Source organism: Chaetodon trifascialis, chromosome 18, assembly GCF_039877785.1.
Source record: "Chaetodon trifascialis isolate fChaTrf1 chromosome 18, fChaTrf1.hap1, whole genome shotgun sequence".
Taxonomy (NCBI): Eukaryota; Metazoa; Chordata; class Actinopteri; order Chaetodontiformes; family Chaetodontidae; genus Chaetodon; species Chaetodon trifascialis.
This window is the reverse complement of record NC_092073.1, coordinates 10,494,635-10,510,674: the sequence shown is the minus strand read 5'-3', so window position 1 is coordinate 10,510,674 and position 16,040 is coordinate 10,494,635. Positions and strand designations below refer to the sequence as shown.

Below are 16,040 nucleotides of genomic sequence, written 5' to 3'. Positions count from 1 at the left end.
CTTCGATGAGCAGAAAGGCCAACATGTGCTACCGTAACCTGCTGAACGTACAGCCAACCTCCCTCTGGCTCTATACATTCCCGGGGCTTCACATCATCTGTATCCCTGCACAGTGCTGACATCAGGCTGCTATCTGTGTGAGAGGATTCATCGTCGCTGCCCATGGAATGTGACATGCTGAGTCCAGAGTGCTGGTTTGGTGGGAAAAGATCGCTGCTGTGCAGGACACACACGTGTCCCCTGTTTGTGTCCCGCTGTAAGACGGAGCGAGAACACATTTCTCAAAAGCGGAACATGTGACGCTGCGCTGCGAAGGCTCATATATCAACATCCTGTTCACCTAAACTGTCAGAGAAATGAGACAGAGGGCACAGAAGGAAGACAAATGACAGGGGGAGGAGTGGATCATCTCATTACACACAACCGTAAATCTGTTGTCCACACTGAACCTGAACTGACCTGTTGGCGTGTTGTTATGTAAGCAGATTTGTAGATTTAAATATCATAAGTCATAAAGCATTCAGTTCACAAGTACTCCTTCACAGCCTGGATGCACACTTCCTCAACACTGCCTTCAGCCTGGTCAGAGACTGATGATATATACACACACACACACACACACACACACACACACACACACACACACACACACACACACACACACACACACACACACACCTGGCAGTGCAAACACCACCATCCGTCCATCAGCCCCCTGACAGTCTAATAAGCCTAACATCTGAGTGCCACATAACACACATACACACCAGCTGCTTATATCAGCCAGGAGGGCAGAGCACAAGTCTGCATGCATTACACACACACACACACACACGCTTTCATCAGGAGGCAGAGCTCTGCATCATCAGCCCTGAGAGGAGGAGAGCAGACCAGGAGTATCTGCAGCAACGCCCGCCAGAGAAAAAGGGCGCAGATCCGGAGATCCGGAGCATCAGCCGCAGAGATAAAGCAAGGGCGAGGGATACATTGCATCCTTTTTTCAAGATAGTGATCAGAAAGTCAAGCTGGCAGCAGACGAGACAAACAGCTTGTTGGAGGAGGGAGAGGCCAATGGAGGACCGGACGGCCCGGTGGGCAGGGGCTCTCCCAGGCCACGTGCCAAGATGGTCCGCGTCGAGCTGGAGTGGGAGATCCCCATGTCGGTGACGCTGCCCATCGAGGTGCAGCCCGACCCGGTGCACCAGCCGTTCCCCTTCCTGGACACCACGCTGGCCGACCTGGGCATCCAAGAGTGAGTCTGCGCTCAGTGCGAGGGGGTCTTCAAACAGAGCATGTAGACTTATCATGTTTGTGTGCTCATGTGTGTTCAGGTCAGAGGTGAAGGAGAGGGTGGTATGGGTGGATACCAAGAAGACGCAGGTTAAGAACAAAGCAGGGAAGCTGAAGGAGAAAGAGATCACCATCCTAGAGGTACGAGGAAACACTGCTTCTGCATCCACTCTGAGCTTTCTGCTCAGGTTTGTCTAGATCCACGTGGAAACTGAGCCTGGGTCTGAAGTTTTGTGTCCTCTTGCAGGTGAGAGTGAAAGCCCAGAAGCCTGGAGACAAACAGCTCCAGGAGGTCCTATACAGCACTGAGGCCCACACTGACCGCTCCTTCTGCCGCACCGGCATGGACATCCTGCCCTGGAAACACAGATCTACAGGTCTGGAATCAGTGTCGGTCTATCAGTCTTCTTAGTGTTACTAATGTCAGCTCTCAGGGTTCAGATTTGTCTGTCTGTGTTGCTGTTAGCTCATAGTTCACCTAAAGCTAAAGATTCCACCTGATGTCGACAACAGAAATAGACACTAACAACAACCATAGACCTGACTGGATCCTCTCAGTTGTGTTGTGTATGCACCTTCATAGGGCTGTATGAAGCTGCTACGAAGGTGTGGTATTTATCCCTCTCATCCTTCCCTCTCAGCACATACTGACATATCTCTGTCATGTAAGTGGCTCATGCATTTAAAAAGGTCTGTCTGTCTGTCTGTCTGTCTATCAGGGGAGAACGGACTGACACCGGTGCAGATGACGATGGCGTTGGAAGACCAGCAGCCCGGCTTTACCGAGGCCCAGGGACAACGCGAGATCTGAGGAGCAACAAGTTTTCAGTTCACAGATTTCAACTCCATTTTGATTCCAAGATGCAAGTTTGCGTTTATTTAGAGGACTCAAAGTGTCGTCAGTTTCTCTTTGTACAGTGAGGCGGCGTTCAACGGCTTGACATTAACTGCACATCGAAAAAAACTTCAGCATTTGTAGGGCTTGTAAAAATCTCTTGCACTGGTCAGCTATGTGTTGAAGGATACCGCTGAAAAGTTTTTAACAGACCGAGCAGAAACAGCACTGCTGGAGAGGTCAAAGGTCTGCTGCGTACAGTCACAGGGTGAGCTGCTATATGCACTAACAGTGTACTGCTGGGGGTTTTTTTTATATCTATATACATATAACAAGTGAGTGTTGCCTATAAGCTCTGTATTTCCAGTTAGTCAGTGAGCTCTGGGGGTTCTCACTGCATTTCATTCTCATTTCTGCCAGAGTTCACTGGGAAACCCCTTTGTAAGCAGCAGATAAAGGCAGTGTGAGAACAGAGTGCACAGGGATCACAACTTTACAGTCCGCTGACTTAAACTGAGGAGCTGGGAATGAATTACATTTATCAGGAGGTCCAATTCATCGCTTCACACTCAGATCGCAATGCCACAAGTCTGTTCAAACAGCGGCAAAAATTCATAGTAGCACTTCACAGGAATAACAGGGAAGCAGTGGTACAACACAGGATGGTAAACCACAACTCTCTTAAAACATAGAAACAGCATGCACATCAGCAAATAAATTAAAAGTGGACACTCTGAAGCAGAGCTGCTGAATGTGATCAGAACTATATCAGAACAGTTGAAGTGCTGAATTTAGATGATTTTGGGGCAAATGTCTCAAATAACAGTCCCATTTTCCACCTACGGTATAAAAATTCATTGCTTAGGCCAACTTTCACAGAAGAGTGGAAGGAAGCGTGCTGGCTACGAGGCGGCGATGGCTGCGCTCATTTTGGCCTGCTGCTCTCCAGGAAGTGAGGTCACAGCTGCTTGGAAGTCTGCAGAGTGGTGCTGGGCGAACTCTTTCATCAGCATGGCCGAAGTGTTCCGGGTGTCTGTGGAGGAGAGGCAGAAGGAGAGTTTAGGGATGACAGGAAAGCATTGAAGATAGATGACTAACACATCAGTGTCAGAACAGAATGCTGATGAGAGCACTGCGCAGGGACAGACTGAGGATGCTCAATGAGGGGAAACATGCAGAGGCTGTCAGCTGGTCTGTGTTTTCTCTTTGTTTTCCAGTAACTTTAGACATACAGACAGCCAGTGACAATGCTGCCCATTATCGAAAAAATCTTCACCTGTATCAACGTTCTTGTTGCCAAGGACATGACTGGAAGCAGTGACTATGGGCTTCATTAGCTTCACAACCTGAAAGAAGGAAAATAAATATTGTAACAATGTTCAATAATGGTGTTCAAGTCCAAATTCACACAATGTCTGAGAAAAAGATTTCAGGGTCAAAGCATGGCATGTTTGTTAAAGCTGAAGCATCTGCATGAAATGTGTAGCTTTGTGCATCAAGACAAGTTTGTCTAAATTATTTAGGATTGTGTTGAAATATGCTTTATGCATGCATAATTTGTTGTGGTAACACTGTATGAAACAATAAAAAATGTAATAAAATGTGACTGAACAACTGGCCTGATTGTGGTTCATACAAAACGTATCGTTCTAAGCATTCAAACAGCTGTTCCAGCATCAGTTATGTAGAATTATCACTCACAACTCACAACCTCAGGAGATATTAGCTCTTTGAGGCACCAGAAGAAGCACTGAAAAACTGGAATTAATTAGCCTGAATATGAGGGATTATTATCCCATTCAAACAAAATTGCCAATACGGTTTTCTGAAAGGCAGGAAAGTCATTCTCTGTGGACACACAGTGGTTTCTGAAAGCATTACAGCTCATTTTGTAGCTAGCTAGAATCCCAATGGAGACAGAATGTCAGAACGTATTCCTTCTAGCAGTGGTGGATTCAGATCATTTACTGAAGTAAAAGTGCTGATACCACAATGTGGAAATGCGCCACTACAAGCAAAAGTCCTGTATTTAAAACCTTACTTCAGTAAAAGTGTGTAAGTATTTATATTCCCCCACTGCCCTCTATGCAGGGATTAGAAACCAGGTGTACATGGTGTTTGTACTGTACCAGATCAGGACTGTTTGTGTAGAGCAAAGCCAGGCAGCTGAACACTGTCTTGTTCTCCTCCATATCCTCTTTGAGGGGAAGACGAGCCACCAGAGCAGGCACCACCTGTCACAGAGCACATCGTTCTGTTTGTGAAACCGTGTTCTCAGCAGTAAGGATCACTCGTGGCAGCTAAAGTGAAGTTTGAGCTGTTCAGACTGAATACCTGCTCCAGAGGCACAGCCTCCACGTTGCTCATGATCATCCTGCAGAGGGCAGCACACAGGTTGTCGATCACCCTGAGGTCTGTCTCTTTGGTCAGCAGGTTGGAAAACACAGATAGCATCATGGGATAGTCTCTGAAGCACTTCACTAAGGAACAACTGTGTGTGATGTTTCTCTTTTAAAACAAAGCCACACTCACAAAAACACACACGAGTAAGAAGGATACGACACGACGATGGGTCCAGCTGCCTGGGCCAGACAGCCCAGTCCGAACACGCTGTTGTTACGAACCTCAGGATCGCTGTCCCTCACTCCAGCTACCAGCACGGGAAGCAAACGATTGGACAGTCGACCGGCCGCTCCCCGCCCCCCGGACACGCTCACGAGGGCCTGCAGGATTTCTCCAATGGTACCCACAGCGAAGGACCGGTCTGCCACCGTGCATGAGGATTTCTTTTAAAGGGCAGAGAAAATGAATTACTCTGAGTGTGTGAGAGAGTGCCTATGTCAGTAAACACAACTGTCAGTTATACACTGGAGTGTATGTGCAGACTAAATAAAAAAAAAAATAGCTGACAAAATGAACAGTTCAGACTCACAGCTTTGCTCATGATGAGAGGCAGTAGGTCGTTGAGGAAAGGGGTGAAGAGGTCTGCAGGCACAGAAGAGGCCAGCAGGGGAATTCCCTCGCCGGCAAACTCCTGGAGCATGGCGTCATACTCGGCCTGAACCACAGAGTGCAGGGAGAGGAAGCACACACAGTGAATGGACAGTGATGTGGACACAGAAACTTAGAAATAATGGATCAAAAAAAGCTGTTTTTGACTAGGAGTAACGGAGTTTTGTTCTGTCCATTCACCAGTATATGAAAACTATTTGATGTCGAAATCTGCTCTAACGTGCAACAAACCTGTTGATCTTCATCATCAGCTTCATCACCACCACTGTCCTGACAAACAGTCTGAACAAACACAAAGAAAAACAATGATGAAGGGTCACTATGACTTCCACATAGGATATATCATTCATTATATCCCCATCACTCTGCCCTCCTCTCACCTTTTTCTTCAGCACATCACGGATGACATAGCTGATCTCTTTAAGGCGAGAAGGGCTCCTGAAAACCTCCTCCTTGCAGGACTTGATGACATTGTTCATGGTTTCCAGGATGCCCATCACAACCTGGCGCTCATGCTCTGTTCGCACCGTTACAACGAAGCAAGGAATCACCACATCCAGCAACTTCAGCAGGGCTGGGAGAGGGATACAAGATGTAAAGGGTTAAAAATTAGTTACTTAAAGGCAACTGCATTGATGTCTGTTTGATGTCCATTATTAAAAAAAGTTCCTGAAAAGAAAGACTTTACCCTGGTGGTTGGCCTCAGTGGGATTCTCCTTCCACACTTGGTGCTGAGCTCGGCAAAACTGGCCCATGGCTCCAAATGCTGCCCTACGGACGTCCTCATGAGGAAACTGGGGAGGGAGGAAAGTGATGGAGGATACAAAAAAACATCAAGATAAAGCACAATGTGTGAGGGAAAGAGGTCTCTGTCTTGTCCAACCTTGAGACCTTTGGGTGCCTAACTGTACAGAAGGCCTGTGATAGAAAATTCCCTCACACAATGCAACGGAAAAGTGTAATTATGTACGCCACACACACAAAATACCAGATCAATGGGATTATGAGAGACACCACCCACCTGCCACTCAGAAGACACCAATTCCCTATTCTGACTAGTGGAGCTAATCTAATGTTGACCTTAATTTTCTAAAAGAACAAACAACATCTGCCCACTGGAAACAGATGGTAAGTAATCAACAGAGGATGATCAACAAATTATTATTTAAGTTGGACTTCATTAGCCCCTAGTGAAAATGTGTCTCGTCTAAATTTCACATAAGAGCAGTGCCCACAGTGCGGCTCCCAGGAACCGACTCCAGCTGTGAGGAAGGAGCAGGCAGGGGTATTCATGTAACACGCATGTCTTGTGAGGTGGGAGGAAACCCACACAAACACAAGTAAAGGCCTCAGCCGACTGTAGTGCGGTTTAAACCTGGGACCCTCTCGCTGTGAGGTGAATTCTGACCACTGAAGCGCCGTGCTGCCACCAGAACACAAGCTGGCAAGCGTCACTGGGTAAACCCAACAATACCATTTGTTTGATGTCAGCTCATCCCTTACAGTCAATGTCGGCTGAATGAGGGGCACCACTTCATTCCCTGTGGCCCCTCACAGTGCCTAAACACAGATCGGTCTGTCTCTTTGTGACTGTTCAGAGCCTCCAGTCTGCAATGTAGTTCATACGCTTCACTGAAAACCACAGAACTGTAGAGTAACATTAGTTTTTATATCACGTGGACACTTCTCTCTGTATTCTGTCACTCGTACACGAGCCCTCTCTCTCTGCTGCGAGTCTGTGTCACACTTTCTGCCTGAGTAATTTCTCCTTGTGTTTTTAGACAGATTATTACAAAATTGCAGAGAATGCACCGCTTTCTGTCACTCATCTCCTGGATAAAACATACCAGCGAATGGTTTCACTTTCACTGTTAACACCTGCTAATAATTTGGTGCCCACCCCCCACCCCACCCCACCACAGTTGGTAGGTCTTCAACTGTATTATGGGCTGTTGATGTTAATATGCTAAATCCTATCACCTTCCACAGATAATTAATTTCTTGAAAGTGCACTGGATACCTTTTAAAGCTGACTTAAGATAATGATATAAGACAGGAATTATCAGTCTACCTGCAGAGATTTCCGTTTGTAAACAGACGCAAGCCCACTGAGACACAGTGCCTGCGTGGATACTGACCACAGAGTGCCCTTCACAGTACATTAGACAGAGAGTGATGATTGGGCTGACTGGGCAGCCAGAGTGACTTACATCTCTCATCTCGTAAACCTGCTGGAAGCTGGACTCCAGGAAGGGCTGGAAGGCAGCACTGTCAGGGGAAACCATAGCAACACATGTTAACACACACACACACACACACACACACACACACACACACACACACACACACACACACACACACACACACACACGCAAACAAGAAAGGTCTGACATACAGTTAGTATGCTGGGCTTTTTAAGATGATGTCTGACAGAATTAGACAGAAATAAATAACTATTCCTCATCATAACCAGCATAACTGCATACATATTACTCTATTAACTAATGGTTATAATGGAATTTCTGAGTCGAAATTCTGTGACCTCAAAATATTTGTTACCCAGTGCTGAAGGCAATTTCTCCCAGTGCATCACAGGCGTCCTCCTTCTCATCGATGTAGGCGTTTTCCACACTGAACCTGAGAGACGGAGAGACGTGGAATCACATGAAGAGAGAGCCGTCTTTAGCTCAACAGGGCGAGTGAATATCCACGCATGTGTTTGCACCCGCATGTGCGATCCCTACCCCGCAACATCATGGACATCGGTCTCAGTCTCATCTTCCAGAAAATCATCCACATCTTTTTCTTCTTCATTGTTGTCGTCGTCGTCATCATCATCATCCAGCAGGACAAAGGTTTTGTCCTCCTCAAGGTGTGCCTGAAGAGAGGAGAGAGGAGAGAGGAAGGTGAAAATGCTGTATTATTGTTCATGTTACAAACAGCCTGTAAGTGTTATAGAGTTGTCTCTATGGTTTATACCGTAATGCCTTCATTGGACTTGAGAGCGAGCAGCATGACTGTCGTAATGGCAGTGAGGTGAGGACTCAGGCAGTCTGGGCTCACGGTGGATACAGCAGAGTATAGACTGTACCTGCCAGATGGAAGCACAGAGAGAGGTGAAGCTAAGGTTACAGAAGGCAAAGGATCTTGGGAGTGGATTTGTGCTTCTCATTCACACATGCTAAGTTACATACGTGCAGCGTCTCAAGTCAGGGTCATCAATGGTGTCAGTGAGCTTGAGGCCCAGCTGAACACACTCTGCAGCGAGAGGGGTGAAGACATCTTTGCCTATGGTACGGGCCAGCACAGAGAGAGTATCTAACAGCAACAACAAAAGAGGATCAGCATTGTCGCCACCAGGGTGAAGCAGTAAAAAATGTTTTTTGTTCTCAGTGCACCAACATTACAACTTCTTTCCTTTCCTTTGCATGTCTCTGGGGTTTACCTACCCAAGGACTGGGTTTGCAGAGACCTCATTTCTTCTGTGGTGGTAGTCAGGAAGCCCTTCAGGCTTTCAATAACTGGAGGGAAGTAGGGCACCAGCAGCTCCTTGGCAGCATTAGCTGAAAAGACAGGGTTTCATAACAGGTTCGGTCACATCATTTTGATCCAAGCAACATTTCTTTTTCAAGCTTGTGTTATAGAGATTTGGAAAACACATTCTCAAAGTAATACCATTGTGTTGACTATGATAATCTGTTTTTTAGCAGCGTTGACGGATGATTGAAAGAAGGTGTTAAATGCTTAACCTCTTTGTCTTCAGACCAATCTTCACAAGTTCATACCTATGGCACCTATGGCAGACACTGCAAGCTCTTTTATCTTGAGGTTTTCAGTGTTGTTGAGGGCAGACAACATGGTCGCCATCAGGGTGGGTAGGTAGGGCTCAATATCTGCTCCTGTTTAGCAAAATAGAGTGAGGAGACACAGTAAATAAAGTAAAGTAGATATTGTTACAAACACTTTGGATGAAGAAAGCTAATCTTAAAATAAAGTGTTCAGGTTTTTCAAAATTGTGAATCACAGAAACCATGAGAAAAAAATGTACACAAAAAATATTTGGCTGATGGCTGACTGTACTTTTTTAACTTAATGTAGTTAATGTACTTGATGTAAGAGTACTTAATGTAAGAATATTCACAGGCATCTTAATGTCCTCGTGCAGAGGGGAAAGTGGCTCTACTGTGTCAGTCATTGCATGTACATCTTTTAAGCTTACCTAGGTTCTCCATGAAGTTCTCTAGGGCATAAAAGGCCTTAGTAACATGGCCCACCTTGGCCTGATTCAAGGATGAAAGGTAGCCCAGCAGCAAGGGCATCAATTCTGCACAGTACTTGCTCACTTCAGGCTGGGAAGAATCGGTGGGATTCAAAGTGAACAACAGAAAACACACATTCTTTCTTTTCTACCATAACAATAAAAATGATTGTGCTCTGTAAAAAATTTAAAAGTGCACTTACAGTGTATTTATGAAACTATATTTTAAGAAGCACAACTTTGTGAGTTGATGCCAAGAGATGCAAAATTGGACTGCAATTTTTATCCACTCCTACAGACACAGTCTCAAAGTTTGAACTGTAGAATTCAACCATTTTTAAACATCAAAATATTTGCAAAAAAATACCAACAATATCTATTTATAAACATATCATTATTGATATCATTTAAATTTAAGATTAAAAGTATTCAAGTGGAAGCAAAGAAATACCAACTGTACGTAACTGTAAAAAGTCTAATGTGTACGTTGCTGCGATGTGTCTGTTGACTCACTTGTAAATGTTCTGAAAACTGTCCCAGGGCAAAAAGGCTGGCACTGCGCACCACCTGATTACTGTCAGAAAGACTCTGGCACACTGTCTGCAGCACAGATGACAGCATTCTAGCACGGATAGAGACAAAAAGGTGAATCGACTCAAATTCTGCTGATTGTCATTAGTCAGCAAACAGAACACCCTGAACAATGAATAACTGAGAAAATTTAAAAAAAAAAAAAAAAAAAAAAAAGGTTTTTCCCTGTCAACCGGACATACTTGGTGCGTATGTGGTCAGCACATCCTTCAGCCAGCACAGCGAGACACATGAGGCCCCCCTTCCTCTGATAGGGGTTTTCACTGGCTAGGCATGCCTGAGTGAGGGGCATCTAAAACATTAGACACATAAACGGAATATATTAAAGATTCAGCAACCCGACTCAAGGTTATTTAAATCCTGAGTGCAGTTTTAAAGATTCACCAAGGCCAATATGAAAACCCGAACAAGAAAGATAACCTCAACACATTTGTTATTGTTCACAAAGCCATCTGGTTGACTTACCAGTTGTTGAAACAGTTTCTCTGGAGGCATGTGGAGTGCCATAGTGTCAATGATCTAGAAACACAAAAAAGAAAAAAAATTAATCACCTTTAATCTTCCTTGCAAGTCCACAAAGAATCTGCTGCAGCTGTTGCAATGTACACTTGACTATACAACAGAAGAATACACTGTATGTCAACACAAATACCCACCTGAGCAGCACAGTGTTTGGGGTTGTCATTTTCTGTGCCATCTCCGTTGTCATCCTCCTCATCCTCTGGGTCCTGCTCACCAGGTGGAGGAGCTGCGACCAGCACGGGGAAAATGGCCTGCAGGATGGGGTTCAGCAGCTTCTGCTTCAGCACCGTCTACAAAGGAGAGAAAAAGCAAAGGATTCTGTTGTTTTATTTAGACAATATAATGTTAATAAGTCAAGCAATTTGTTTCTGGTTCAGCTGGCTGACACTGGATGTAATTAACCAGAAAAGCAAAGTCTAAATCATCTGTCATCATCAATCATCTGCTACCCCAGAGCATTACTGGTACCTGTGAATCTGGACTGTGATGAAGAGTCATCATATTTCTACTCCTGTTTAACACTTCGCCCTAAGATTCTTAATGGTGACAGTTATTCTTCTCATCATCGCATCTTGTACGAAAAGGTTGGGTGGGCTTCTCCGACAAGAAGACCTGACAGGCATTACTTTCTATCTATTCATAAAAGCTGTGGTTCCATAGTCATGATTTGACCTGTTCAAGTGATCGGCTGATGCTCAACACTCAGAACATTTTACAACACACATTAAAACTTAACACAATCGTACCTGTAGGTCAATTTGAAACCATGATTGGTACAATTCTACACTGGAATGGAACATTGTTCTCTAATTGTTGTTGTTTTGTTTTTTTTTAATTGTATTTTTTGCATTTATTCTGTTTTAAGTGCACTCAGTATCATTGGACATGAGGGTAAGCTCTCAATGATTTTTCAAGATTTGAAACAGAATTTGAATGAATGAATGAACAGGCTAGATATTGTTACTATTGAACTTTGCTACCATTTTCTGGATTTTAAGATGCATGGCATTTTTTTCCTCCAAGGCCAAATACCCAATCTCTCAATGCTAATGCAAGGGATAAAAAAAATTTGTGTATCCTCCCTTTCAAAATTGAATGGGTTGTTCATTGACCCATGCCACAGCCTTCCACTAAGTTTCATGAAAATTGGGCCAGTAGTTTTTCTGTAATCATGCTGAGAGACAGACAAACAAACTAGGGATGTGACATGTTGTACAGTTCACGACAATACTGGTATAATTTTAATATGATTGAAAAAATCATATTGTGATAATGGCAATAGTCTGAGTTGGAAGTGTTTTAGCTTCAAAACATCAGATGCACAACAAACCATGTTAATATGTAAGAAGTTCAAGAAGTCTGCAACAACAAAAGGAGGCAATACAACAAACTTCTTTCGCCACCTCATGCAGAAGCTCCTAGTTGAGCATGAGAAGAGCTAAAAGTCCCACAAGGAGAGCTCAACACCTGTTGTAAATTCTACACCAAGCAGACATTGGCTCTGCATAGCATCGCCAATTCTTCAGCAAGTTGTACTCTGTGTTTTTGTCACATCGTCAAGAGTATCATTTTCAGAGAAAAACCCTGAATATCATGATATTATTTTCGGATCATATCGCCCTCCCCTAAAACTAACAAACCAAACAGAAACATAACCTCTTTGGCAGAGGTAATAACTTGGCCTTTGTTAAACATCCATGCAAATCTAGACACGACTGAGGGACAGCTGCACACTATTTCCTCTGACTGAAGGGACTAAAGTGAACCCGTGACTATATATTACTGTGGGTACATGTTGTTCTATTATGAACTGAGGGACAGATATAGGTCATTTATTTGTAGTAGCTGATGGGTGGCTTTACCTTGCTCTTCAGCTTGATGAGGAAGGCAATACAAGAGAGTGCTTTCACCCGCAGAGAGTCGCTCAGCGTGGTGTCACTGCCCACCTGACATAAACATTAACATTGAACACAGGCTGTTATAAATTCTCATGCGTAACCATTTGAGCACTCAGATAGACATCATTTGCCCGAAATGAAAATAAAATTCAGACCACAAAGCTGGGAACGTAAAGACAAAGTTCAGACATTCAGCTCTCACCTCCAAGAAGAAGCGGACAATGTCAGCAACGTGAGGGACGATGATGGACACCTCACTCTCCATGAGCTCATTAAACACCTCCATTGCCTCGCTGGCTTGGTCCTGTGCAGACACAGTCAAACCCAATAACTGAACAGGTCTGATTTATCCATACCCTTAAACAATCCGCTGGCAAGAGAAACAGCTATACGTATCGATATTTCTTTAACATGTTACAATTTACCTGATCTGCCTTGATGAGGTGTTTCAGAGCAACAATCAAACCTGGGATGATAGAACGCATCTGGTTCTGTGGGGAAGCAAAACGACACTTCAGTAATTAAAAGTGTAGTTCCTTCCTTCCACTGAGATGTATCAAAGGGTAACATATCACCAAATCTATCCCATCTGTAATGGTTTAAATATGTTTCTGCCAGAAGCTATGTCAAAGCTAAATGGAAACGCTGCCTCACCATCTCTTCTGAGCCAGTGTATGGAGTAATGGCTGTGAGAGTGAGGATGCAGTAGTACAAGGCTGTTGGGTTGTTGTGGTCCTGCAGCACAGTACTAAACAGCTGCAGTAGCTGGCCGTAGTGAGGCTTGAAAGGCTCAGGGTTAGACTCCATCACCTTGTTCAGCAGCAGGAGGCCAACCTATGACGAAAGAAGAGCATTGATATTCTAAAGCTGTCACTGCTGGAGATTTAATTAAACGCTAAACAAACTGTAACTCTAACATAAGTCATAAAATGACAAGCTAATATAAAAAAGCTCATGCGACTTATCAACTACAGCAAATATATAGGCTGTATTCAGTTTTCACTTTATAATTCACTTAAAAATTCTGGCAACTCCATTACTGCAGAGATATTCAGCCATCAATTTGGAGGTCTTACTACAAAAATACAGCTAATGTTACACTTCAGATAAAAGAAGATTATCTAAGTTCCTAGGTGTTTCATGAGTCCTGTACCTGTCTGTCATGAGGGCTGCTGCTCTTGGTGGACTGACTGAGGAGCTGCAGCAGGGCAGGCCAGCGATCAGGTGTCTCATGTTTAACCATCACTGCACACAGCTGGGAAAGCGAGTGCTGTACTGTGTGCCTGTAAAACAGAAATACATAGACCATGTATGTTACAATTATGTATAGCTATATATGGCCTTACACACTTGGGGTGACATTTTATTGGCATCAGTATCATTTACGCTAAATAAAATCTGGTTAATTTAAGACAAAGTGAGTTATTACTGTACAGACTGAATAGCTTACTCTGATTCCTGCATGAAGGCCTGCAGCACCACTGCCTTGAGACTGCATGAATACAAAAATCACTGTCAGAACTTATCTTCAGCTGAATTTCAACTATAACAATGGGACAAAGTGTTCCAATAGCGAAAAATTCTCCAGTGGAATAAAGGTAATGGGCAAACCTCTCTCTGTCATTAGGGCTAATCTTCTTCCAGTGTTTCTTCACTCTCAACCTCAGCATCACTGCAGCTGACTGACGAATCTAAGAGGTAAAATCAGGGAAATAGTTTAGGTCGTTTACATAGATTAAAGCACTTGGATCTCATGGGATAAAACAACTCCCTCACTGCTCACAATACCTGAGGGTTTTGGGAGCCACTCATGACAGCACACAGGGCTGGTATAATCGCTGGGTCTTTGAAAGCCTGTTTCAGCTGGGCTGTGGCCTAAAAGGGGACAAAAGGGATCCCACTAAGTTGGCTGGCTGCCAGAAATAACTACACATTCTTGTAGAAATCACATGGTACCAACATATATTACAACTTGCACACAAATGACTTAGCTAATCCTTCATTTTCCTTTTTTTATGAAGTTCAAGTTAGCAATAGCTACTTAACCTAACTGACAGTAGACAGCTAATAACAAGTGCTAACAATCATGACGACTTGTTTGACCGTTACTTAGCCGTAAGTTTCCAGACATTTCATTAGCTAAGTTAGCTAGCGTAACTCGATAACCGTTAGTTTGCTAACCTGTCGTCTGTCTGACAAACTGCTGCTAACTTCAACAAAGTTAACAACAACGTTACCTGCTGGATAACTGCATTGTCAGGCTGTGTCAGCTGTGAAAGAATCTGCTCAAGTTCCTCTGTCATCTTGACAGCTCAAAGTTATCACCTTCGGGTAGTTAAAATTTCTGATAAATCTGGCCAGAAAAACGAGTTGTCTTTTCGCGGTGTGGTCACCAACGCCGTGCCAAGGACGCTACGCCTGTCAAATATGTAAACAAAGCCTCTGTGGGCAAGTGTAATCGCTAAGAGCCAAGCTGGTCGTGAAAATACACTCTTTAAAAAGTCGGATACGTCTGAAGTTGTTAAGCCAAAGACGAGAGCGTGGCAGATTCGAGCCGCGAGCTCGGTGCGGTCAGTCAGTGCTTCCACTGCCAGCACGCGGGGTAGAACCGGTGTCTTCTTCTTCTTCTTTTGTTTCTTGGCAGTTTCGACGCTCCGAGGCGTATTACTGCCTTCCACAGGTTAGTCCGTGAATCACAGTCCTATTTCATATTCTCCCGTAAATCTTGTATCACGCAGGAACTGTAAAATTGTTGTCTCAATCTGCTGATGCTTGTTACGGAAGCCAAATAAAGTTCTAACAGAAAATGAAACTAATCCCAAATCTGTTAAGGATTTAAATAAATCTCTCCTCTCAGCACAATAGAGACTACATTCAAGCAAAATATGTTTCACAGTCTCAGGGTGTCCACACTCATACATAGCCCAGTACTATGTTTCCCAATTATGTACAAGTCGCTGTTTAATCCACAGTGCCCCAGTCTTAATCTACACATTTTAACAGAGTCTTTCCGATTTCCTTGACAATAAATTACTTTTTTAATTTTGGGGTGAAAAGAGAAATAGTGTCTTCCCTTGCTTTCTCCTTCCCATTCTCTTTGCCATTCATTCTCCACACACTCTTTAATTATTGCTCTCATTTCAACTCTTCCCATAGAATTCTTCACATCAATCTCTCCTTTCTTGAGGGTTGCTTTTGCTAACAGGTCTGCTATCTCATTTCCCTGTATCCCTGCATGCCCAGGAACCCAGCAAAACTTGACCTCACACCCAGCCTTCCCAGCTCTGAATAGAACAGACAGAATTTCAATTACTATCTCAGGGCGAGCGATTGATTTGCCACCCCTCAACGCCATGAGAGCGGCTACCGAATCAGAGCATATCAGTACTCTGGACATGTTTAAATCCTCTAACCACCACAATGCCCACAGGATTGCTAATAATTCTGCAGTGAACACAGAGCTCTTATTAGTGATTCTTTTGTTAAATCCATATCCAAGCTGTTCCACAAATACTCCTAGAACCGGTGTCGTGCCAGAATTTGATTTTTGCCAGAAACTGATTTCCGGTGTCGTGCCACCGGAAAAATCTAATACTTCGAGATTAAAGTCGTAAATTTACGAGAATAAACTCAC

The 16,040-nt window shown here is 43.9% G+C and overlaps 2 protein-coding genes across 2 annotated transcripts; one reads left to right on the top strand and one right to left on the bottom strand.

Annotated features, from left to right (window-relative positions):
• Positions 1-851: 851 nt before the first annotated feature.
• LOC139347100 (uncharacterized) lies at positions 852-3,743 on the top strand. The gene is made up of 4 exons (XM_070986566.1): positions 852-1,252; positions 1,332-1,431; positions 1,538-1,667; positions 2,010-3,743. The coding sequence occupies exons 1-4, from the start codon at positions 1,125-1,127 to the stop codon at positions 2,099-2,101; spliced, it is 450 nt and encodes a 149-aa protein (XP_070842667.1). The 5' UTR covers positions 852-1,124; the 3' UTR covers positions 2,102-3,743.
• On the bottom strand, positions 2,143-15,026 carry ipo4 (importin 4). The gene is made up of 30 exons (XM_070986565.1): positions 14,644-15,026; positions 14,195-14,281; positions 14,018-14,097; positions 13,857-13,898; positions 13,560-13,689; positions 13,061-13,240; positions 12,832-12,897; positions 12,609-12,710; positions 12,371-12,454; positions 10,643-10,798; positions 10,452-10,505; positions 10,169-10,278; positions 9,909-10,017; positions 9,357-9,486; positions 8,923-9,036; positions 8,587-8,700; positions 8,332-8,455; positions 8,117-8,228; positions 7,882-8,015; positions 7,697-7,774; positions 7,348-7,405; positions 5,826-5,931; positions 5,518-5,711; positions 5,369-5,419; positions 5,058-5,183; positions 4,685-4,911; positions 4,460-4,592; positions 4,255-4,359; positions 3,402-3,471; positions 2,143-3,158 (listed from the first exon to the last, which is right to left on the bottom strand). The coding sequence occupies exons 1-30, from the start codon at positions 14,707-14,709 to the stop codon at positions 3,028-3,030; spliced, it is 3,273 nt and encodes a 1,090-aa protein (XP_070842666.1). The 5' UTR covers positions 14,710-15,026; the 3' UTR covers positions 2,143-3,027.
• Positions 15,027-16,040: the final 1,014 nt, after the last annotated feature.

Excerpts from the sequence above, each read along its gene's own strand:
- LOC139347100 (XM_070986566.1), top strand. The coding sequence starts at position 1,125 with ATGGTCCGCGTCGAGCTGGAGTGGGAGATCCCCATGTCGGTGACGCTG. Across the intron at positions 1,253-1,331 it reads GCCGACCTGGGCATCCAAGA|GTCAGAGGTGAAGGAGAGGG; the intron begins GTGAGTCTGCGC and ends ATGTGTGTTCAG. Across the intron at positions 1,432-1,537 it reads AAGAGATCACCATCCTAGAG|GTGAGAGTGAAAGCCCAGAA; the intron begins GTACGAGGAAAC and ends GTCCTCTTGCAG.
- ipo4 (XM_070986565.1), bottom strand. The coding sequence starts at position 14,709 with ATGACAGAGGAACTTGAGCAGATTCTTTCACAGCTGACACAGCCTGAC. Across the intron at positions 5,932-7,347 it reads AGGTTTACGAGATGAGAGAT|TTTCCTCATGAGGACGTCCG; the intron begins GTAAGTCACTCT and ends CTCCCTCCCCAG. Across the intron at positions 4,593-4,684 it reads GCTGGACCCATCGTCGTGTC|AGACTATCCCATGATGCTAT; the intron begins GTATCCTTCTTA and ends GAAGTGCTTCAG.